Source organism: Mixophyes fleayi, chromosome 2 (genome assembly GCF_038048845.1).
Source record: "Mixophyes fleayi isolate aMixFle1 chromosome 2, aMixFle1.hap1, whole genome shotgun sequence".
NCBI classification, from domain to species: Eukaryota; Metazoa; Chordata; class Amphibia; order Anura; family Limnodynastidae; genus Mixophyes; species Mixophyes fleayi.
The window spans coordinates 237469609-237494287 of record NC_134403.1 but is presented as its reverse complement, the minus strand read 5'-3'; the positions used below and the strand labels follow the sequence as shown (position 1 = coordinate 237494287).

The following is a 24679-nucleotide window of genomic DNA, read 5'->3' as shown; positions in this document are numbered from 1 at the left end:
AAACTGGGATCTCATCCGGTGGGTCATGTTTTAACTTAAGTACGGTCTCCTCAACTGTATCTACATATTGGTTTAAATTTCTGTTCAATGCAGTGTATTCCAACATGACGGTTTTCATGCTGCCCACATGTTCCGTGTCACAATCTGTCTGAAGCAGATGTATTGCCACTCCAGTTGTAATATCCATTCCTGTGTCTATATAAGTTTGGCAGTTCTTCAGGGATGAGAGGGAGCTATCCAGAGAGGAGAAGGAGATTAAAGATGCAGCATGAGCAGACATGGTTTAATAATGTAGAGTTCATTGACAGCACTGGTGGGCTTAAGGCAGCTAAGCTATTGGTAGCTTGTTTTGTGGGCCCAAACAAACCAAGCACTTCAGCCACAGAAATGGCACTCCTTGTCGCTGGAGTGCTTGCTTTCTTAAAATGTACATGTCCTTCTCAATACCTTACATAAGGGTGTATGGACAATTACATCTTGCACCACTTTTCTTTTCTGCCACTGCTGTGCGGCAATGTTTCCTAGATGTGCTATGTACTGCCGTGTGATTGTGTTGTTGCTCTGTCGCTTAGCATTCAGCCAGGACGCTGCAGTCTTTGTCTAAAAGTGGTTGAAAATAATATTCTGACCTGTGAGGTGGTGAAAATTGAATGTAAATGACTGGAAATTAGTGTTATTGAGGTTGATAATAATATATGAACAAAAAAAGAAAAAAATTATGTGATTTTAACATATTTTAGCTATTTTTCGAAAAAAATCCAGATCCAAAACCAAAACACACAAGGGTGGTTTTGCCAAAACCAAAACACAAACTTAATCCAGATCCAAAACCAAAACATGGGGGTCAGTGAACATCTATGTGATGATCTTGTGTGTGGTCAATATTATGAGTAATTTTGAAGCAGTACACTTTTTTTTAATGGATATTCAAATGTTAGGCAAACCACAGAGAAAGTTTCACAATGTCAAACAAAAGGTACAAAATGTCGGGGGCAATTATCAGCTATATCGTTCTGCTCCATCCAGGGCCTGATCAACCACTAGGCTGACCAGGCTGCAGCCTGGGGCGCTGGGTCCCGGGGGGCGCTGCCCTGTGGGTATTTTTAAAAAAAAAAAAAAATTTTTTTTTTACATTTTTTCTTTTTTTTTCTTCATTCATTTTTTTTTTCGGGGTGGGGGAGGGGGGAGTCGCCGCGGGGGGGTGGAGGGCTCGACAATCAAAAGCAATGGTGGTCAGTGGTTAGCAACACACAGCCAATCGCCAGGCTGCCTGTTGGTGTGCAGCAGACAGGAAGCAGGACGTCTTCACTTCCTATCTGCTGATCTGAGGAGAGGAGCGACGCTGGCACATTTACAGGTAATTGAAGGGGGGAACTGCCCTGCATATCTATAGGGAGGGGGGGAACTGCCCTGCATATCTATAGGGAGGGGGGGAACTGCCCTGCATATCTATAGGGAGGGGGGGGAACTGCCCTGCATATCTATAGGGAGGGGGGGAACTGCCCTGCATATCTATAGGGAGGGGGGGGAACTGCCCTGCATATCTATAGGGAGGGGGGGAACTGTCCTGCATATCTATAGGGAGGGGGGGGGAACTGCCCTGCATATCTATAGGGAGGGGGGGGGAACTGCCCTGCATATCTATAGGGAGGGGGGGAACTGCCCTGCATATCTATAGGGAGGGGGGAACTGCCCTGCATATCTATAGGGAGGGGGGGGGGGGACTGCCCTGCATATCTATAAGGAGGGGGGGGGGGGAACTGCCCTGCATATCTATAGGGAGGGGGGGGGAACTGCCCTGCATATCTATAGGGAGGGGGGGAACTGCCCTGCATATCTATAGGGAGGGGGGGGGGAACTGCCCTGCATATCTATAGGGAGGGGGGGAACTGCCCTGCATATCTATAGGGAGGGGGGAACTGCCCTGCATATCTATAGGGAGGGGGGGGGGACTGCCCTGCATATCTATAAGGAGGGGGGGGGGGAACTGCCCTGCATATCTATAGGGAGGGGGGGGGAAACTGCCCTGCATATCTATAGGGAGGGGGGGAACTGCCCTGCATATCTATAGGGAGGGGGGGGGGAACTGCCCTGCATATCTATAGGGAGGGGTGGGGAACTGCCCTGCATATCAATAGGGAGGGGGGGAACTGCCCTGCATATCTATAGGGAGGGGTGAACTGCCCTGCATATCTATAGGGAGGGGGGGGAACTGCCCTGCATATCTATAGGGAGGGGGGGGGGAACTGCCCTGCATATCTATAGGGAGGGGGGGGAACTGCCATGAAAATCTATAGGGAGGGAGAGAGGTTGATATGTATGAAGGAGGGTAGAGGAGGGGGGCTGATATATGTGACTGGGGGAGTTTTGATGTGACGGGGGGGGGGATAGCTAGCTAGCAGAGTGGAGGTAAGGAAAATAGCTGCAAGGGGGATGGATGCAGGATGGGAGGTAAAGAAAATGGCTGCAGCAGGGGTTAAGGAAAATGGCTGTGGGGGGGTTGTGGTTAAGGAAAATGGCTGCAGGGGGTATTTAAAAAATACAGCAGCTTTAGGGGGCAGAATCTCATGATTGTGTGGTGGTCACATGGGTGGTCTCAGCAATCACTAGAATACTAAATATTAGTGAGATGGGGCTGGTAGAGGTTTATATTTGATTGACAACAAATATTCAGATATTGCTTATATATGCCTGTCCAATGGGGTACTTTTAGCTGGCCATAATGGAGTGTTTTGTTTTAACTAAAGGGCCTAATCATTCAGGGTTTGCATTATAATACATTTTTGCATTTTCAAAACAGGACGCCAACTTTCCAGAAGCCAGCGAGAGGATAACAAAGTTGCAAGAGAGAAGAGCAAGAACAGGTAAGAGACAATGGCACAATCTGTCTAAATTTGAATGCTGGAGAATACACCTGAACATTCATATTCAGGAGTGTTCCTATACACCTATATATTCGGAGAAGGGGGGGGGGGGGGGCGCTGCGGCCGTATTAGCCTAGGGCGGCCAGAACCCTTAATCAGGCCCTGGCTCCATCAAACGAACAGGGTTATCCAAGGGAAACAATTTAACTACTCAGGCCATAGTAATTCTGTGTCTATACGTGCGGTGTACAGTCACCAAACTCGAGAGTCGACAGCCGCTTTTAATGAATGAAAGGCGTCAGCTACAGTAATTACAAAAGTGAGTGGAGGTTTGTAGACACTCGTGTATCCGACCTTCCACTTACACCACGCATGCGCTGGGTAGAATGCAAGTTGCGCAACGCGTGGGGAGTCTCGCGGGAACTGTGGGTGTACTTCGCTAAGTCATCTGGGGTTGCTGAGTGTGGAGTCGGGCGGACTCGCTGTGAACGGCGTGGGGCGTTGCAGCAATGTCCTCCAATTCCCCTTTTGGATTTTACCGACAGGAGCTGAATAAGACCCTATGGGAAGTGCCTGAGAGGTATCAGAACCTGAGTCCTGTGGGCTCCGGGGCTTACGGCTCGGTGTGGTAAGTCCAGTCGAAGTAACTACTATGGTAGCTGCCCAGCTCCGTGTCGCTTTCGTATGGCGATTGCATGGGCTTGATGTGTAAGTTGGTGATGCATAGTCTTCCAGGCCACATCTCAGTGTGTCAGTCTTCCTGTGTCCAATTCCTTGCAGTACATTGAGGCCTACAGCTCGCTGCTTGCACTGGTAACGATTAGGAAAGAAGGGACTTTTTATTGTTCCGCATTGCACAGTGAACAAGTAAGTTTCAGTGACCTGTAAACTTGTGTATTCTCGTGTGTTATAATTTAGGTATATGCTATATTTGCAACTGTACAGTCTACAGATTGCAGACTCAAAAGTATTTTGAACCAAAATACTTATGCACGAAGCTGTAGAACAGCCATGCAATTACACATAAAGCAAGACTGTGGAAATTAGATGTGCTTATTTTGAAGATTTAAACTAGCATTTAAATAACATTTGTTACATTCAAAATGTATATTCAAGATGCATGCCTTCATCAAAAGCTATTTCTGTATAGTTAATATTTTGCAAAATCTTGGGCATTTTATCTTAATATTGGAGTCTTCCAAATGTGAAAATACAGTAGTGCAAATCTCAGTTCATTTAATTTGGAGTCCAATAAAATGCTTGATGTGTTTATTTGTATAAACAAACTGTTTTACATGTAGTATTTGCTTGCAATGCAAATGGACAAAAGGTTTATACAAATCTCGCACACAAAGCGCTCCCACACCCCAACAAAGTTTGCCATACATTGCACACAGATATCCACACACCCAAATTGTTGGGTACATTTCATGAAGCTACTCCTTGGTCCCCCCCCAGTCGGCCAATTGCTGTGCACAGATTTCCCAACCCCCACTATTTCCCTTAGGCACATATTGCACTCCCCTAGTGCCCCAAAGTGCATTGCACATATTTTACAAAGACTTCCTTACTCATCCTATTGTCGCTGTATATTTCATCATCAACATTTATTATGCACCAGCATATTCTGTAGCGCTTTATATTTCACATATATCACTTGCCAAATAAGAAAAGCTGGCTGTATATTTTACACATACCCTACCCCTCCTTTATTGACTGTATATTGCATACACCAATTTCTGGCTTCACACCTCATAATGGCTTATCTGAATGAGACCTAACTTTGCACAAGTTGTATTTGCTGTTATGGTGCATGTGACAGTCCATGTGAGAGAATCTTAAAACTCAGGCTGCATTCAGTCTCTTAAATGTTATTTTGCTCAGTTTCCCTCGCTAGCATAAACAAATGATCTATTAATATGTGCTTTAAATAGTCTGCACATTTCAATAATTGAACAATTAATTACACGAGAATCGCAGGTTTAGAGTGTCTGCTTGGAGCATAGTTTTGTAAGAGTACCTATAGGCAACACTCTATAAAGGTTATTTTGTGAGCTGAACAAATGCATGGGAATGTAGTCTGTCAATATGTTAAGAATCGGTAACATCTGGGCAGCTTGTTGGTGGCACAGTAGCTAACATTGTTGCCTCAGAGCTTTGGTGTCTTATGGCCTAGCCAGATTAGAACCCATCTATGTGGAGTTTGTATGTTCTCCCAGTGTGGGTTTACTCCCACAGTACAAAATCATACTGGTAGGTTATTTGGGTTCTGACTAAAAGCACCATGTGTGTGGGGGGTATGGAATGTAGACTGTAAACCCCAGTGGGGCAGGGACTAATGTAAATAATCTCTGTATATTGCTGTGCTGTATAAATAATAATAAACAGTTAATGACTAGTATTGATGCACTTGTTCTTGGTGAATTGGTAGGCTGATTTATGAATAGATCATTCAATAAAATAGCTGCTAGGTGCACTTTCAAAAAAGAATGACAAACCCAAAAATGTAAATTTTCAGAGATAAATTGTGAATACAAAATGATTTGTTCAGCTTTTAACAAACATTCAAAAGCAACTGTTAAGAATAATTTATTTGTCTCTCTCCATTTGCTAGATGAAAAAAACCCAAAAACCCACTGTAACCAAGTGAAAGGGTGCTCTTTCCTTCAGCAGCCAATTGGAACAACATAAAGAGGCATTTCCAAAAGAAATTTGTGTAGATCATTATATAATCTATTTCTACTAAGTGCATGCCATATGTTCAATACAATCAATTATCTAGCCCAATAGGATAAAAAAATTATAACAATAAATTGATAGGGGGGTATTCAATTGTTAGCGAGTTTGGAAGTTCGAGCGTGAAAAGTCATTTTTTTGCTATTTTACCTTATTTTCGAGCGCGAAAACTTCTCACGCAATTCTATTTTTTTTATTTTTTTTACCGAAGCGGTGTTATCGCGCTCCAAGCGTTTGTCAATGTTAAAGTATAGGCTGGCTGCGAACCCGTAGCGGAAAAAGCTATTCAATTGTTTTTTAACGCTGAGTGTGAAAAAGGCAAATATGCTGTTTTATCTCGCACCTCCATGGTCTGCTCAAAGAAAATTTATTTTTATTAAGTTAAGAAAAATATACATTAAACTGAGAAAATAGGTGTAAAAGTTCATAAAAGTAACCTAAAAAAAGAAAAGTACTGAAAAAAGTGTATAATAATTAATAATTTTTGGAAATTTCCCCCTTTAGAAAAAAGTGGTGCATGTGTTTAAACTTTTTTATATTATTTTCTTGTTTTTAAGGGGGGGGGGGTGGTTGTGCCAAAAGTATCATGTTTTTTTATTTTTTTTTTTAAAAGCAAAATCGTTTGCTCCCCACTCTATTTAGTCTTCGCCCTAGTGCTGGCGGGCTATTGATGTGTGAAAAATTTGACGTAGGGTTCCCCCTAATTTAATTGAACCAGCACTAGGCAAACCAGCCGGGGTGATGGGCACTATAACAGGGAGGGGGGGGGGGAAACGCAGTTTGGGTCCCACGGCCATAATGACTAAACACCCATAGACTGTTCAGCGCTGGCCTGGATTCCCTAGGGATTGTGGTCCGCTGAAAAATGTAAGCTGGACACCAAGGCCAGTGCCGATAGCACTAGGGCTCTTCCTACTACCCCTGGGCTGTGGGTAGTAGGGTAATAAATGAGGATTTTGTATGAAAAAAAACAAAAAAAAATTTCTTTACTTGTGGAACTACATGTCCCAGCCAGCCATGTTGTCCTAAATAGTGTGGGCATGCTGCTACTTGTCTAACTACAAGCACCAGCGTACCCATAGCACCCAGGGCATGTTTGCACTTGTAGTAGAACCACAAGTGCCAACATGCTCTTACACCCACGGCTGGCTGTGATCTGTAGTTCCACAAAGCAAAATGTAAAATAAAAGCACAACACCCTCATTCCAACCACAAATCTTTATTAAAAATAATAAAACCCCAAGAAATACAGTAAACACCCTCATGTACACCATAGATTTTAATTTTGAAAAAAACTCGCCATGGACGAAATCCTCAGTTTTATGATGCTTTACCTACACACACTCATTTACGCAAAGTCCCAACAAATATTTTTACCTTCGAAGAAAGGTCCGGCTTGCCCACTGTCCCACAGATATTTGTACCTTACAAATGTCCATGCTTGGCCAGTGTTCAAATGTTTGTAAATTTCAAAAAATGTACCTCCTTGTAAAATCTTTAATTCTGCTGTACAGGGGGGGCCATTGTTGCTTGCAGTGCTGGGGCCATTCTTGATTGCATTAATTTACTTTTATTTTTTTTATAGGAAAATGAGTGCCTTAACCACTCCTCATTTCAAACTCACTAGGACCAATAATAGAGCGCGAGGGGGTGAATGCAAAAAAACAATTGAATTAAGCGGGTTTTTTTTTTTTCGAGCGCAAAATTTTAACGCATCTCGCTAACAATTGAATACCCCCCATAGAGTAAAATATTGCCACCACACTTCAGCAGACAACTGAAGTGAAACCCAGATCCTTAGGGCAGTGGTTCTCATAAAGGTAAAAGACATTTTTTTTTTCTCCCCTTCTCGACAGACATTTGAGTTACTGTGACGACATTGACTATGTAGCTGTGTATGAATCACTGTCCACATATGGCATTGCTTCAAATCTGTCTCTTACTCTGTCTGTTAGAGAAGCACCCTTTTTCTAGCATGGCAACCTGCTCCAGAAGCATTTTTCCACATCTTAGGCTGGGTACACACTATAGAATTTTTTCCCTGATGCTATATTAGTAATGATTTTACAAATGACTGAGAAACAAAAAGTCCAGATCAGTTTGACAATTCATGTGTACACACTATACATGTTTTAAAACATTTACCCTCAGATCTGTGCTCTTCATCTGTCATAAGCATCTGCTGAAAAATAATGACTGTGTAAACTCTATGGAGATCCTGATCGTGAGTGCATACGCACTGCAGAATTGGAAAGACATTGTAAACATCAATGTAAACAATACGATGTGCTTTGGAGCGACAATCGTTAGTTTTAGTGTACACACTAATGCTATATCTGGCCGAACAGTCGTTTATCGTGTGATTGGCACACTAATCTGTTGCAAAGCCTGTATTGTGTAGCCAGCTTAATAGTCAGTAATGCAGCCTTTGATATACTCAAAGTTTAGAGTGAACTTACTGTCAGGAAAGACAGGAACTTTAATCATACCTGGGAGAAGGTAAGAAGTGTCATTGTAAAGGGCTTGATGATGTTTGCATCAAGTGTGACAGTGTATGATGCCACAAATCACATCATCACTCTGCTGATCACTAAGGCTCCATTTGTGTCGTCATGGCACATACCTGCCGACTTTTCCGGCCAATGAGTGAACTTCAGCAATAATTTTCTATTCTCTGGGGGTCAGAGAGGGCTGTCAATAATTTGGGGCTCTCCTTGATATTCAGGGAGCGTAGGCAACTTTCATTATAACCCTTTTTGAAGCTATTAGAGATATTTAATATTACTGGTCATAAAACTGTATGTGGTAAGCCAAGTATCTGCTTCAGTGTTCTCTCCAGGACCTATTTTCTAGCTGCTCCACTTGGCTGTTTTTACTTGCCACCATGCTCTTGGAGTCCAAAAGAGTTCTATTATAATAGGATAAACAATGGCTTGTCCTATTATAATAAGCACTGTGCCCACTGCAGCCAGCAAAGTGTGATAGACCACTGACAACCAGACTGACCAGTCTAGGCAGGCAGAGGTTCAAGTGCCAGGCATGAAAGCAATTTAATTCATTTAAAAAAAATAAGTGTCCAGATCAGCCAGCAAGAAGGCAATAACTGCAAGAGTCCTTATAAATAAACGTTGGCAATAACCTCCAACATTTTTTTTTCTATTATACTGCCCTCACCCGGCTACTTTTTAATGCCTCCTGGCATAATTTTCTGGGGAGAACACTGTGCTTGAATGAAAAGTGTGAGCGATCCTATGCTGCCTAATTTTATTTTTAACAGTCTTTACAAACTTTTTTTTTTTTTTCCCCTTACACACAGCTCAGCATTTGATACTAAGACAGAACAGCGTGTGGCAGTGAAAAAGCTTTCACGGCCCTTTCAGTCCATCATCCATGCCAAGCGTACCTATAGGGAACTTCGTCTGCTTAAGCACATGAAGCATGAAAATGTAAGTTATCTTCAATGTCTTTCCCATTTAATATTAATCCAGGGATCTATTGTGCAACATCTAGATGGGGAAAAAATGGAAAAAGTTAAATAACAGTGGGGTTTTAGTTTTCATTGTGGGTTTTCTTTGTATATTTACATTATTTCACTTGGTGCTCTGATTTTCCATAGTTAACAAATGAAAGGTGCTAGGAGTAACTTAAGCACTACAATTGTATATTTTAGGAAACTTGATTTTTAAAGAAGACCTGTCTTGAAGAATTAAATCCTTTTTATTTTTTTTGTTAGCACCTTATGGGGAAAAAGAAACTTTAAATCCTTCAATTTGCAGACCTCCATGCATTTTGAGTCATAGCTGGTACAGGCAGCTAATATTCATGTATACTTGCTTGCCCACTGCTAAATGCTGCTGTTTCAATCGCTGTTGCTGCTTGCACTGGGAAGGAAATGCATTTATTGTGAATAGAAGACTTTCATTATGCATTTGTCCCTCTGGATCTGAGATTTCTTTTATATTAATGATGGCGTTTCCCTTATCCAGCCTTTGTTTGGTCAATTTCTTTATATTCCATTTGAGTCGTATTCTTAAATAAACCTCATTATATTGGAACACCCTAGGAAGATCCGGACAAAGAGCACTTGTCTTGAATTGTCTGCCATTGTGCCATGAACTCTTGATTTTTCTGTGTGGTATTTTTTTTTTTTCTTTTACGGCCTTTAAGTATGAGATGGTGTGTGTGTGGTGTATGGGTGTCTCACAACACTTCTTTGAGCAAGTTTTCAAGCTTAAGTAGGCCTGACAAGCCATTCCTCCTGCTATGAAAATGTGCTGTATGATCTATTCACAAGAATACCATTGAGGCCCTATCTACTCTGTGTTTTCTGGTATCCAGAAGGCCCATTTACAAGTAAATCTCTGGATATTTGTGCATATATGGATAGTGAGCATTATGTTGCAGATCGTTAACCAGGTTCTATGTTAGACTGCTCTCTGGAGGGCTAGACATAACTATTACAATATGGAATCCTATGCTACAATCACCACTTATTATGGCTGTTTGCATATAGCAGTGATCATATAGGACAGTGTAGCAAATGACAGCTGTGAATACATCTGTAATGAAAATATAGATACTACTTAACTTAACCATTTATCGGATCATCAAGAACTTCAAGGAGAGAGGTTCAATAGTTGTGAAGAAGGCTTCAGGGCACCCAAGAACGTCCAGCAAGCGCCAGGAAAGTCTCCTAAAGTTTATTCAGCTGCAGGATTGGGGCACCACCAATGCACAACTTGCTCAGGAATGGCAGCAGGCAGGTGTGAGTGCATCTGCATGCACAATGAGGCAAAGACTTTTGAAGGATGGCCTGGTGTTAAGAAGGCCGGCAAAGAAGCCACTTCTCTCCAGGAAAAACATCAGGGACAGACTGATATTCTGCAAAAGATACAGGGATTGGACTGCTGAGGACCGGGGTAAAGTCATTTTATTTGAATCCCCTTTCAGATTGTTTTGGGCATATCGAAAAATGTTTGTCCCGAGAAGCAAGGTTGAGCGCTCCATCAGTCCTGTGTCATGCCAACAGTAAAGCCTCATGAGACCATTCAAGTGTGGGGTTGCTTCTTAGGCAAAATTGTGAGTGAGCCCACTCCCTTGGCTAAGAACACAGTCATGAATAAAGAATGGTACTAAAACAGGGGTGGGCAAACCAGTCCTCAAGGGCCATCAACAACAGTTCATGTTTTTAGGATTTCTTTAATCATGCACAGCTGAGTTAATCTATTTGGCTGGGTCAGTAATTATCCCAGCTGTTTCTACAGACAGAAATCCTAAAAACATGAACTGTTGTTGGCCCTTGAGGACTGGTTTGCCCACCCCTGTACTAAAACATCCTCCAAAAGCAACTTCTCCCAACCATCCAAGAACAGTTTGGTGACCAACAATGCCTTTTCCAGCATGATGGAGCACCTTGCCATAAGACAAATGTGATAACGAAGTGGCTTCTGAATCAAAACATTGAAATTTTGGGTCCATGGCCAGGAAACTCCCCAGACCTTAATTCCATTGAGAACTTGTTGTCAATCTACAAGAGGCAGGTGGACAAACAAAAACCCACAAATTCTGACAAACACCAAGCATTGATTAGGCAAGAATGGGTGGCCATCAGTCAGTATGTGGCCCAGAAGTTGAATGACAGCATGCCAGGGCGAATTGCAGAGGTCTTCAAAAAGAAGGGTCAACATTGCAGAAACAATGTAATGTAATTGTCAATAAAAGCCTTTGACACTTATGAAATGCTTGTAATTTTAGTTCAGTATACCATAGCAACATCTGAAAAAAAAGGTCTAAAAGCAGCAAACTTTGTGAAAACCAATACTTGTCATTCTCAAAACTTTGGCTATGACTGTATATCTAAATACTAGTTTTTATAAAGCGCTACTAATAGCATTCATAAATATGTAAGTGGAAGTCCCTCCACTAAATGGATACATAAAGGGAAGTCTGTTGCACTTTTAAGGGTTGCAGGTGTACAAGCCATTTAAATGAATTAATGACATCTATTAAAGTGTTTCTCAAACCCAGTCCTCAGCACCCCTACCGTGCATATTTTCCAGGTTATAAGTGAAATAATTATACCACCTGTGGCTCTGTTACAATGGGTCATTCAGTAATGAATACACCTGTGCTAAAGCAAGGAGATATGGAAAACATGCACAGTTAGGGTTTCTGAGGACCATGTTTAATAAACACTTATCTATTACCACATCATCTCCAACAATAAATCTGCTAGTTGCTTATGCTATCATTTTTTTTTTTTTAAATCACTTCAGTCCTGATGTTTCTGAAAATTCACGTTATACTTTTTGTAATCCTCAATGAAAAATCCCAATACTTTAGTTTTAAAACCTGAAATACCTGCTCATTCTTATAATCTTATGTTAATGTCTTCATAATAATTGTAATGGTTAATTCACTATCTACCCCCCTTTTTTTTATTTTTTTTTTATTTTTTTTGTGCCAAGTGATATAATGTTAATTGCATCACACTGTTTATTCTTTGATGGAATCCATAACTGTTGGCGAAGGTTAATACGTAGAGTGGACGATCACTCCAATAAAGAAGCTTTGTATTAAAAGCAATGCCTGCATCTTTGTGCCTGTGTACAGTGACAAAACTATTTAGTGACCTCTAATGTTTTTAATTTACAGTTTTTAATTTACAGTATATGATTACACAATTCTATAGCCCCAATACTGTTTTCAACTCATCGCTGTTGTGACCTCATCTGTGTATCTTGGATAGATATTTCAATCATGCCTGTTATCAAAGATTATCTTATGAATTTGTAAGATTTGAGGTTGACATGGCTATAGTCACTGGCTAATTGTAGTAGATCTGATCATCTGTCATAGTACAGTGGTTACTAGCTTATTTGAATGCCACTCATCTATAATTGATATTTAAATATCACTTAGTGAATATCTTGAATTTCAAAGACTAGGTACTTCAAAAGTCAACTATAGTAATAATCTTTGAAGGTGCATGTCATGTTTTTGTTTTTTCTTCGCCTGTTATAGGTCATTGGTCTCTTAGATGTTTTTACCCCAACAAAGTCCTTTGAAGAATTCAATGATGTGTGAGTAGAAGTTTATTTTCAGTTCAGGGATTTTTGTGTGTGCTTGTGTGGTGTGTTTTTTTTATTTTTTTTTATTAAATTATGGAGTATACACGTTGTAAAAACTATTTCATGTATTACTATAGATTGAGATATTGAATTTTCATGACTACTTGTCTAAAATCACTATACATTTTTCCTACTTTAGATATTTGGTGACACATCTAATGGGAGCTGACCTTAACAATATTGTGAAATGTCAGAAGCTGACAGATGATCATGTGCAGTTTTTGATCTATCAAATCCTGCGAGGACTTAAGGTATGCTCTGGCAAGTAAAAGTGGGTTAAGAATTGTGTTGTAATAAGGAAATATTGTTTACAGGACCTGTACATCCCAGAAGCTATGCTAGGGTAACATGGTTAACAGGTAGTAAATATTCTGCTTTATAGCTGAGCCTACATTTAGATGACTGTCCCACAGTATAAAAGGGAAACCCCAGCCACAGAGCACTAAGGGGCAGATTTAATTCCCTTCGTTGTTCTTTAGGACAACATAAGGTGCGCATCATTACCGTTACTATGGTAATAGATGCGCATTATTACTGTTTGTATGGTAATTTCAGTGCTGATATTTGCTCGCAGCTCTTTGAGCCACAAGCAAACATCAACGATAAAATTACTGTACTAATGGTAAAGATGTGCGCCCCGTGTTATTCTAAAGAACAACTTGTTACTTGTAGCTGTTATACACTTACAAGGCTTTATCAGTGAAATTCTAGAGCATACAGCCCCTCAATTTTTACAGCAGAAAAAGATCAGCATTCCAACCTGATCATTTGAGCTCTGTGACCCTATGAAATATGGCCCTCTGTTGCTTGAAGCCACCCACAATGGGAGAAAAGCTATATCATGATGGGAAGATGTTATTTATTAGAGGGGTTTGCTTTTTCTTAAGTTTCTATACAAAATTCATCATTTGCTCAGTATCCAAGGTCTTTAATGGACTGCCCTGGTGTAGAATTTTTTGCATGTAAGGAAAATAATGCATGCTATGCAAACATAGTGGCCTTACACTATATTTCAGAGTTGGGCTAGACACCATTTTAAATCTGATTGTGCATTTTGTGTGTACCTTCAGTAAAAAATATTATTTCTCTGACATCCTTGGCGGACACAGGGACCTTGGGGTATAGAGTAGGGACAGGCGAACACTGGCACTTTAACTTTAGTTAAACAAAGCTCTGGCTCCACCCCCTCTATACCCCACCTCCTGCTAGAGGCCAGTCTAGTTTAAGTGCCCCGCGAAAAGGCTGTATCTGCCCTCTTTTTGTTACCTTTATTATTTTATGGCAGGAATCTACAGTATGCAGCGTGCGGCAAGCGCTGTATGGAGAGGGTGGGGGGGGGGGATCGGAGGTGCTGTGAGAGGTGCCTCTGTTGCCAGCCTCCCTCTCCCAATGTTTTCATACCCTCCTAGGAGCCGGGCACAGTCAACTCAGGCGCACAATGCTGAGACAGGGATAGACGTTTCGGCACTCGTGGCCATCTTCATTCCCGGAATAGAAAATTGGGAAGCAGACTTCCTAAGCAGGCAGACTCTGCATCCAGGAGAATGGTCTCTCCATCCAGAGGTGTTTCAACAGTTAGTGGTGAAATGGGGTCAACCGGATGTCGACATGATGGCATCTTGGTTGAATCATAAGGTTTCCCGCTACTGTTCCCGTGCAAGAGATCCCGGGGCAGTCGCGAAAGACGTTATGTCCGTCTTTTGGAGGTACAGCTTAGTGTACCTTTTTCCTCCGATAGCCATGCTTCCACGAGTACTGAAAAAGGTGGAGAGGGTGTTCCAGTGCTTCTAGTGGCGCCGGATTGGCAGCGCAGAGCTTGGTACACCGACGTACTCTTCATGGCAGGAGGTCGGTTGTGGCGGTTGCCAATACGCCCAGAACTGCTAACCCAGGGTCCCCTTTGTCATCAAAGTTTGCAACGTCTGGCTTTAACGGCATGGCTGTTGAGGATACTAAGAACTAAGGATTTTTTTGTATCGGGTGGTGTAGACCATGCTCCGTGCTCGAAAACCGACTTCGGCCAAAATATAGGAGGTAGTAAGCGATTTCATTGAGCTTGTGATTTCACTGCTGTCTGATTTCAAGTGCTGTTTGTTTAAAGTGTGGAGTTAGATCCAGTAAGGAGTTGAATCCAGGAAGGGGTTTAATCTGGTAAGTGGATGGCAAAGGTTAGTACTCTCGAGTTCACTGTAGGCTATAAGAAGTTAGGTTAGCCATAATAAGATGCGTGGTAGCAGGCTTGATGATCTCACTCAATGCATATCTTGTCATATGTATGCACACTTGGAGCAAGTGTTCCAAGGTTTATACCTCTGTGAGAAATGTGAGCAATTGGTCTCTTTGGAAGCCCAGGTAACTGATCTAAAGCAGACCATTGCAACATTGAGAGACATTGCCAACCTGGAGCAGAGTTTACAGCTCACCATTGATGCGTTAGCTGAGCAAGGTGGAGCAGAGATAGAGGAGGATGCACAGGTAGGCAGCTGGGTAACAGTTACTAGGGGTAGCAGAGGGAGGAAGAGGCAGGCCAGTTCTGAGCTAAGCAATCCCAGCAGATTTGCTAGATTGGATGAAGATACTGTGGAAGGCAGTTCAGAATTGGTAGAGTTGGATGAGACTGCTTCCTCTTGCAACCAGGGGAATGGTCTCACCAGCATAGAGGGGACCAAAGTTACTCAGGGACCCAGGCAGAATGTGGTGGTAGGGGATTCAATTATTAGGAAGGTAGATAGGGCAATCTGTTACCCGGACCATGCATGCCGAACAGTGTGTTGTCTCCCGGGTGCTCGGGCTCGGCATATTGCGGATTGGGTGGACAGATTGTTGGCAGGGGCTGGGAATGACCCAGCGGTTTTGGTGCATGTTGGCACCAATGACCGAGTTAGAGGAAGATGGAGTGTCCTAAAGAATGATTTCAGGGACATAGGTCGCAAACTTAAGGCAAGGACATCCAAGATAGTATTTTTGGAAATACTACCTGTGCCACGCACTAGTCCAGGGAGGCAGCGGGAGATTAGGGAGGTTAATGCGTGGCTAAAAGATTGGTGTAGGAAGGAGGGTTTTGGATTCTTAGAGCACTGGGCTGATTTCTTGGTCAGTTGCCATCTTTATTGTTGTGATGGATTGCACCTGAATGAGGAGGGGGCTGCAGTGCTAGGGGGAGAGGATGGTTAGAAGGTTGGAGGAGATTTTAAACAAGGCTCCTGGGGGGAGGGGCAAGCAAGTATTTATGGGATAGACATTGAGAGTAGTAAGGAGGAATTTAGCAAGAGTCAAGGGGGTGGAGAATGGGGAAAGGGAAGCATAGCCGATAAGGAGAGGCCCTTTTTAAAGCAAAAAGAAATACCTAAGGGAGGCAATAGACTTAAGTGTATGCTTGCAAATGCAAAAAGCCTGACAGGTAAAATGGGGGAGTTAGAACTAGTAGCAATGAATGAGCAGTATGATATTATAGGTATTACTGAGACCTGGTGGGATGATACACATGACTGGGCAGTCAACTTGGAAGGCTATTCTCTCTTCAGGAGGGATAGGGTAAATAAAAGGGGAGGAGGAGTATGTCTTTATATTAAGCCAGAATTAAAACCAAGTATTTAGGAAGTTCTATACGAGAATATTGGTGATAATATAGAGACATTGTGGGTGGAAATATCCAGCGGAGGAAAAAGTTCAGAGAAGTTGCCGATAGGGATATGCTATAAACCGCCAGATATTAGTACGATTGAGGAAGCCCAACTTCTACAGCAAATTGAAAAGGCTACACAACTAGGTCAAATTTTAATTATGGGGGATTTTAATTATCCGGACATTGATTGGAGTACTGAGACCTGCGGTACAGCTAGGGGAAATAGGTTTCTGAGCACGCTGAAAGACCATTACATGTCCCAATTAGTAGAGGAACCAACTAGGAACCGGACTATACTGGACCTAGTAATAACAAACAATGTAGACGTAATATCAAATATTCAAGTAAAGGAGCACTTGGGAAACAGTGATCATAATATGGTCTCACTTGAAATTAGTTTCCAGAAACAACAGTATAAGGGATCAACTAGGACTTTAAAAAGGCAAATTTTAATATGCTAAAGGAGTCTATAAAGAGCATAGACTGGGACAAAGCCTTTGAAGGAAAAAATACGGAGGAAATGTGGGCTGTCTTTAAAATGTTATTGGAAACATACACGTATAAGTTCATTCCTATGGGAAATAAATGTAAAAGAATTAAGTCTAAACCAATGTGGCTAAATAAAAAGGTAAGGGAAGAAATGCAAAGGAAGAAGCGTGCATTTAAATTGTTTATGTCTGAAGGGTCAGAGGAGTCCTTCCATAGGTACAAGGAATGTAATAAAACATGCAAAAAGGAAATTAGATTGGCTAAATTAGAAAATGAAAGGCACGTTGCAAAAGAAAGTAAGACAAACCCCAAAAAGTTTTTTAAGTATATAAATGGCAAAAGGATTAAAAAAAATAATATAGGACCCCTAAGAAGTAAGATGGGTGAATTGATAAATGATACTAAGGAAAAAGCAGAGATATTAAACATGTTCTTTTCTTCAGTATTTACCAGAGAGGAACAAATGGCAGAAGTAATACATAAAAATGGAAATGAAACCATGCCATTAATTAATACTTGGTTGTCAGAGGAAGAAGTCCAATGGCGACTGAAGAATATTAAGATAAATAAAGCTCCAGGTCCAGAGGGTATACACCCAAGGGTCCTTATGGAGTTAAACTCGGAAATAGCTAGACCGCTATTATTAATTTTCAGAGATACAATCTCATCAGGCTCAGTACCAAGGGATTGGCGAATAGCAGATGTGCCGTTGTTTAAAAAGGGGACTAGACCACAACCAGAGAATTATAGACCTGTAAGCCTGACATCAATAGTGGGGAAACTACTGGAAGGTATTTTAAGGGACAGTATTCAGGATTACTTGGTACGTAATAACATTAAAATAAAAACAAGAGATTGGTTTACAAAATAAGGGAACTGGATCTAGGAATCAACATTTGTACTTGGATCGAAAACTGGTTAGAGAATAGGGAACAGAGAGTTGTGATAAATGGAACATTTTCTAATTGGTCAAGAGTCTTAAGTGGAGTACCTCAAGGTTCTGTGCTGGGGCCACTCCTTTTAAATATATTTATTAATGACCTTGGTGATGGTTTAGAGAGTAAAGTTTCTATTTTTGCAGATGACACTAAACTCTGTAAGGTAATAAAATCAGAGCAAGATGTAGCTTCTCTACAGAGGGACTTAAATAAACTGGAGGATTGGGCGGCCAAATTGAATATGAGGTTTAACACAGATAAATGTAAGGTTATGCATTCAGGGAGCAAAAACAAGAACGCAATCTATAAATTAAATGGAATTAATTTAGGAGAATCCATAATGGAAAAGGATTTGGGAGTGCTCGTAGACAGTAGACTAAGCAATAGTGCTCAATGTCAAGCAGCAGTTGCAAGGGCAAACAAAGTATTGGCATGCATAAAAAGGGGCATAGATGCAAGGGAAGACAGTGTAATTTTGCCACGGTATAAATCGTTGGTAAGACCTCATCTTGAATATGCAGTACAGTTCTGGGCACCACTCTATAAAAAAGATAATTTGGAACTAGAAAGGGTTCAGAGAAGGGCGACAAAATTGATCAAGGGTATGGAGTCATTAAGTTATGAGGAAAGGTTAGGCATGTTTACTTTAGAAAAGAGGTGCCTAAGGGGAGATATGATTACTATGTACAAATACATTAGGGGTCAATACAGTGAGCTTTCATGGGAACTTTTTACCCCAAGGACCATACACAGGCCACGTGGTCATCCCCTAAGGCAGAGGTGGGCAAACTAATTATCCCAGCTGTTTCTACAGACTAAAAACATGAACTGTTGATGGCCCTTGAGGACTACTGACCCAGCCAAATAGATTAACTCAGCTTGTGCATGATTAAAGAAATCCTAAAAACATGAACTGATGGCCCTTGAGGACTGCTTTGCCCACCTCTGCCCTAAGGTTAGAGGAGAGGAAATTTCACAAGCAGCAAAGGAAGGGGTTCTTTACAGTAAGGACAGTCAAGATATGGAATTCATTGCCAGGGAAGGTTGTGATGGCAGATTCAATAGATATGCTTAAGAAACTGTTAGACAAATTTTTAGCGGAAAGGTGTACCCAGGGATACGACCGTTAATTAAAATGAAGGATAGTAGTGGATATAGGGTAAAAATAGGACTGCAATATTGAATCTGGGGGGATTTTCACAATTGAAACAGATTGGCGGTTGCTTATTCTGGATCAATTTCAAATATAAGTGCAGGATCGCAGGAGATCCAAAATAGGTTGAACTTGTGTTTTTTTTCAACCTCATCAACTATGTCACTATGTATATCATCGTGTCTGGAGGACATATATTGGTTGGTGCTAAAAGAAGGGATATCCTACGTTTTCTTTTCGTCTGGCCAGGTTACTGAGGTTCTTGCAGGGTGGCTTGGATGCAGGTTTGCTTCTTAGTTCTCTTAAGGGTCAGGTGTCAGCTCTTTCGATCTTGAATGAAAGTTTGCACATCAGGTATGACAGCAAGTTTTCTTTGAAGGTGTTCTCCATGTTTAACCTTATATTCCTCCGGTTCCACCATGGGATTTGAATTTGGTGTGAAGGGCTTTACAGCATCCACCGTTTGAGCCCTTGAATATGGTGGATTTCAAATTTCTAACGTTGAAAACGTTTTTTCTTTTGGCCATTTCTACGACACGCAGAGTTTCAGAGCTTGCTGCTTTGTCTTGCAAGCCTCCTCTGCTAGTTTTTCATGAGGATAGGGCAGTTCTTCGAACCAAGCCCTCTTTCCTTCCTAAAGTCGTATCTAAGTTTCATTTGAATCAGGACGTTGTTATTCCGGCTTTATCTGATTCCTCCTCTTCTGATAACGATGAGTCTATTCGTTATCTTGATGATGTTCATGCCTTGCGAATTTATGTTAAAATATCTCAGAAATTACGCAAAACTGAGGATGTTTTCATTCTTTATGATGCTCACAAAAGAGGCTGTACACACTTTCACAAAGTTTTACAGATTTAATGCGTTTGCCTCTAGGGATGCAAGTTTTGGGAGAAAGGTGCTTCGGGTCGTTTCTTCTGAGCGTCCCCTCCCGTGAGACAGCTTTGGGATGTCCCCAAGGTTCCGGTGTCCCCTAAGGATGTCGGAGAAAATGGGATTTTTATACTTGCCTAAAATCCGTTTCTCTTAATCCATTGGGGGACACAGGGCGCCCACCCTTAACGCTCTGGTTTCTCCTTCTGTTTGACATGTCTGGTTGTTAAGTTCTTTTTTTTTCTTTGCTTTCTCTCTCTCTCTCTCTCTCTCTCTCGAGAGAGAGAGACTGGCCTCTAGCAGGAGGTGGGGTATAGAGGGGGTGGAGCCAGAGCTTTGTTTAACTAAAGTTAAAGTGCCAGTGTTTGCCTGTCCCTACTCTATACCCAGGGTCCCGGTGTCCCCCAATGGATTAAGAGAAACGGATTTTACGTAAGTATAAAAATCCCATTTTTGAGGATGAAATTCTACACCCAGTAGCTGGCTTTGCTTCTATTGCTAAATCAGCCCAATTCTATTTGGTGATCCACATAATTCATTTTGAGATATGAGCTATTATATATTCATGCTGTGGGATTTAATAAATTCACATAGAATATCATTGACACTTTAGATAACTGTTCGTTTATTTTCTTTTTTCCTCCCTTTGTACAGAATGATGTCTATTTTCTTGTCTAGTCATTGGCAAACATTTTTGGCGTGTGCCGCGCGGCGTGGTGCGCGGTGGGTGTGGTGTGTGTATAGGATATCCTGTTAAACCTAAAAAGCAGAGTCTGGTGATCAATACAGGTTTGGGATCTATTGTAGAGGATGCTTAAATGCCAGGTGTTCCAAATAAAGTTATGTTTGTTTTTTTTTGTTGTTGTTTTGTTTATTGCAGCACCGTGCCTTAAATTGTATATTTCCATCACTCCCTTATATAACTACCCTTATTTGCACCAGAATACAAGCAGTGGGCAAATTTATACAGCTGGATTTAAATTTGTCCACTAAATTTGAAAGCAAAGCCTTTCTACCAGTTACTTCTAACCAATCCTTTAGCACATTGAAGAACAAGGAAAGGAGAGCAAATTTAACAACTCTGCAATGATTATTACTAGGATCGGCCCCCTGTTATACCAGTAAGAGTTAGAATAGCACATTATGCAACACATGTGGACCTACTCCATCACAGATCATTGGGTGATGAATATGTTAAAGAAAAAAAAAAAAAAAGATACCTTTTTGTTAGGTGAACCGTTCCATCTACCAAGGCAAAGTTAATAGCTCTTTGAAGGATGGAATACACAAAGGGAACTTTCTTGCATCCATAGATCAGCTCATCAGAGTAAGTTTCTCAAGTTTTTGTGTACTGGGCAAGCACTTTCAGTTCACTTGCCTGGCCTTCAGACTGGTGACATTTTCAAGCACTTTTACCATAGTGTTAGTCATGTTTATAGTAGAATTGATGAAGCAAGGGATAACATTGTGGTGTTGGGGATTTTAGAATGCTGTCAGTTGCAAAATACTCAGATAATGTACTTTCTGGATCAGCATGGCTGGATGGTGAAGAAAATAAAGGGTAGTCTTATCCCATCACAACAGATTCCGTTTTTGTCAGTTCTAAGAACAAGGTGGTCTCACAGGAAACGTGTTGCAAGGTCCAGTCCCTAACACATGAACTACAGACTCGACATGAATCTCTGTAAAGAAAGGTCTGTGATTTGAGGGAATGAGCTCATCCACCATAGGAGTAATTCTGTGGGCAATTTGGCATATGTGAGATCTCCAGTTAAAACTGATAAGTAAATGAATTACGAAAGGACCTCCCTGACGGAAACCACCAGACAAACGCTCAAGTGTTGGCTGAGCTTAAAGATCAGGAAGAGAACAGACCAAAGAAAGTCATTTCTGGAACTATAGTGGGTAATTTTAACAGACGCTTGTCATGTTTGCTGTGGAGCTCATTTTCAGTGACACGTTGTGCAATGTAAATGGTAATGAAAAGAAATGGGTCTTCATGTAAACATTTTGGAAATAAGCAGCATGGAAAGCTGTTTAACACTTTCATGTTTACCTGAAAGGGAAGCATTTTGTAATTTTCAATAGATCCAGTAGTAACCTTCCTACACCAGCATCGGGGCACCAGTCCATTTCCACTTATCACTTGCATGCTAAGAAGATTCAGACAGAAAAGGCAGAAGTGATAATATTCTTCCAAAACTGGTATCGTAACAGGTATTTTATTACACATGAGAGAAGAATTCTTCCGATGGATATAACAGGATTTCAAAGAAGTTTATTGCCTGGTGTGGCTCTAGTTTGAACCCAGTAGTGGCTACTGTTCCATAGGTCCTTGACCTCATCTGGGATGGTTTCAGTAAAGGTCTTGCGGCATCTACTCTTAAGGTACGTTTTAGCATTGAGCATATTCTTGGACACCAAGCTTGCCTCACAAGATACGGTTGTTTGGTTCTTCCAGGCACTGAAGATTTGTCCATCTATCAGACCTTTAGTGGCTGTATCTTTAATTGTTGAATGCATTGATGTCAGACCCTTTTGAGCCCCTGCAAAATGTCTCCTTGAAGTGGGTGTTTCTGAAACTGTTTTTTTTTTTTTTTTTTTTTTTTTTTTTATGGGAATTAAATTTGCCTGCAGCATGGGTGCGTTGCAACCGCTATGGCACAAAGGACTTTTTCTCAATGTTCACTTGGATAAAGTTGTACTTTGAGCTAATCCAGAATTCCTACCTAAGGTAGTGTCCAGATTACACATTGATCAGTAAGTAGTTCTGCCATCTTTTTTATCTACAGCCAAAGGATAAGTGACAGAAAACGACGTTCATTGTCTCTAGTAAAGAGTTAACTCCATGTATTTGTCTAGGATAGAAGTTTTGTGTAATGTGAAATGACACTGGGTAAAGGTATTGAACACGCTTCCTGAAATTTATTTAATGCTTTTGTACAAAAGCCTTTGTTGGTAATAACAGCTTCAAGATGTCTCCTGTATGGAGATACTCATTGCATGCATTGCTCAGGTGTGATTTTGCCCCATTCTTCAATGCAGATACACTTCAAATCTTGAAGGTTCCGTGGGCTTCTTCTATGAACTCTGATCTTTAGTTCTTTTTATAGATTTTCAGTTGGATTCAAGTCAGGCGATTGGCTGGGCCATTCTAGCTGCTTTATTTTCTGTCTCTGAAACCAATGAGCATCCTTGGCTGTGTGCTTGGGATCATTGTCTTGCTGAAAAGTCCACCCGCATTTCATCTTCAGCATCCTGGTAGATGGCAGCAGATTTTTATCAAGAATGTCTCAGTACATTTTTCCATTCATTCTTCCTTCAACTATATGCAGTACGCTAGTACTGTATGCAGAAAAACAGCCCCACACCATAATGTTCCCACCTTGGTATGATGTTTTTGTGGTGATGTGCAGTGCCATTTCTCCTCCAAACATGGTGTGTATTATGGTATCCAAAGAGTTCAATTTTGGTCTCATCTGACCACACCATATTCTCACAGTATTTCACAGGCTTGTCCAAATGTTGTGCAGCAAACTTTAAACGAGCTTCAATATTTATTTTCTTCAGCAAAGGAGTCTTGCGTGGTAAGCTTGCATACAGGCCATGGCCGCTGAGTGCATTACTTATTGTTTTCTTTGAAACAATTGTACCTGCTAATTCCAGGTCTTTCTGAAGCTCTCCACAATTGGTTCTTGGGCAACTCTTCTGCTAATTTTTTTCACTCCTCTGTCAGAAATTTTTTACGAGGTGCACCTGGGTGTGGCCGGTTTATGGTGAAATGATGTTCTTTCCACTTCAGGATTATGGCCCCAACAGTGCTCATTGGAACATTCAGCAGTTGAGATTCTTCTGTAACCAATGCCATCAGTATGTTTTGCAACAATCAGGTAGCGAAGGTCTTGAGTAGCTCTTTGCTTCTACCCATCATGAGATGCGACGCCTTTTTTTTTTTTTTTTTAACTATTTATCTTGAAAAATAGGAATGATGTACAGATAACAATCAACAATTAGTACATTTGCAGGAATAGAAACAAAAACAGGGAACAATACAGATCATGGGCATATGTCACTGGTGCTGAAAGTAATTGAGTAGCAAATATCAAAGACAACAGGTTGTCATTAAACAGACAGGTAAGTATACAGTTGTTATCCATAGTATTCAGGATACTATAACATTTTTTAACAATAAAGTCGGGGGGGTACTGGTCGTCACCGAGAAAGAAAGAGAAATAGCACACACTTCCCTTTATTGTCACATTTCCTCATCACTATCTTTCCCCTTTTTAAGAACCGAGACTAATAAATAAAAAGGGAATTCTTCTTAGAAGGGAGGGGATGTTACACAAGGTATGGGATTATAGGTAAAGCCAAGGAGCCCAAATCTGATGAAATTTTTCATCCTTATCATGTAGGTGGTATGTAATCTGTTCCATGCGGGCAATAAACCAAATATAGGATCGCAAGGCCGCCATAGTAGGGCGTTCAACCTGTTTAACTCTGTCCCAAAAGGAGGATATTTTAGGGCAGGACCACCAAATATGTAGGAAAGATCCCATCTGGCCACAACCCCGCCAACATAATGGAGAACTAGAGGGGAACATTTTAGTGAGTTTGTCAGGTGTGTAGTACCACCTATAGTATACTTTATATGCGTTCTCCTTCACCATGGTGGAAATAGAGCTGGTGGCGACTTGGTCTCTTATGGTTTCCCAATAATCCTCCTCTGGGGGGGGGTGCCCAGATCCCTCTGTCACTCCCTCTCATGCCTGCCACCTGGAGGTAAGACTGCATTAAGAATTAAGCTGTAGATAAAGGAGATTGTGCCCCTACCCAAAGGTGAGGAGAGACATAGGGATTCATAGGGAGAC

At 41.2% G+C, this 24679-nt stretch overlaps 1 protein-coding gene across 16 annotated transcripts in view; it reads left to right on the top strand.

The window, feature by feature from the left end:
* The first annotated feature begins 3245 nt into the window (after positions 1–3245).
* The window catches only part of LOC142138751 (mitogen-activated protein kinase 14), a 138803-nt gene continuing 117369 nt past the window's right edge, over positions 3246–24679 (top strand). For 5 of the 16 annotated variants that reach the window (XM_075195674.1, XM_075195669.1, XM_075195670.1 and 2 more), the window contains exons 1-4: positions 3249–3492; positions 8917–9046; positions 12624–12682; positions 12870–12981. In XM_075195674.1, coding sequence (XP_075051775.1) covers positions 3374–3492; positions 8917–9046; positions 12624–12682; positions 12870–12981 — 420 coding nt within the window. In that variant the 5' untranslated portion in view covers positions 3249–3373. Of the gene's footprint in view, positions 3493–8916; positions 9047–12623; positions 12683–12869; positions 12982–24679 lie in introns of all 16 variants that reach the window. The other 11 variants (XR_012688107.1, XM_075195672.1, XM_075195677.1 and 8 more) reach the window with 9 other exon arrangements.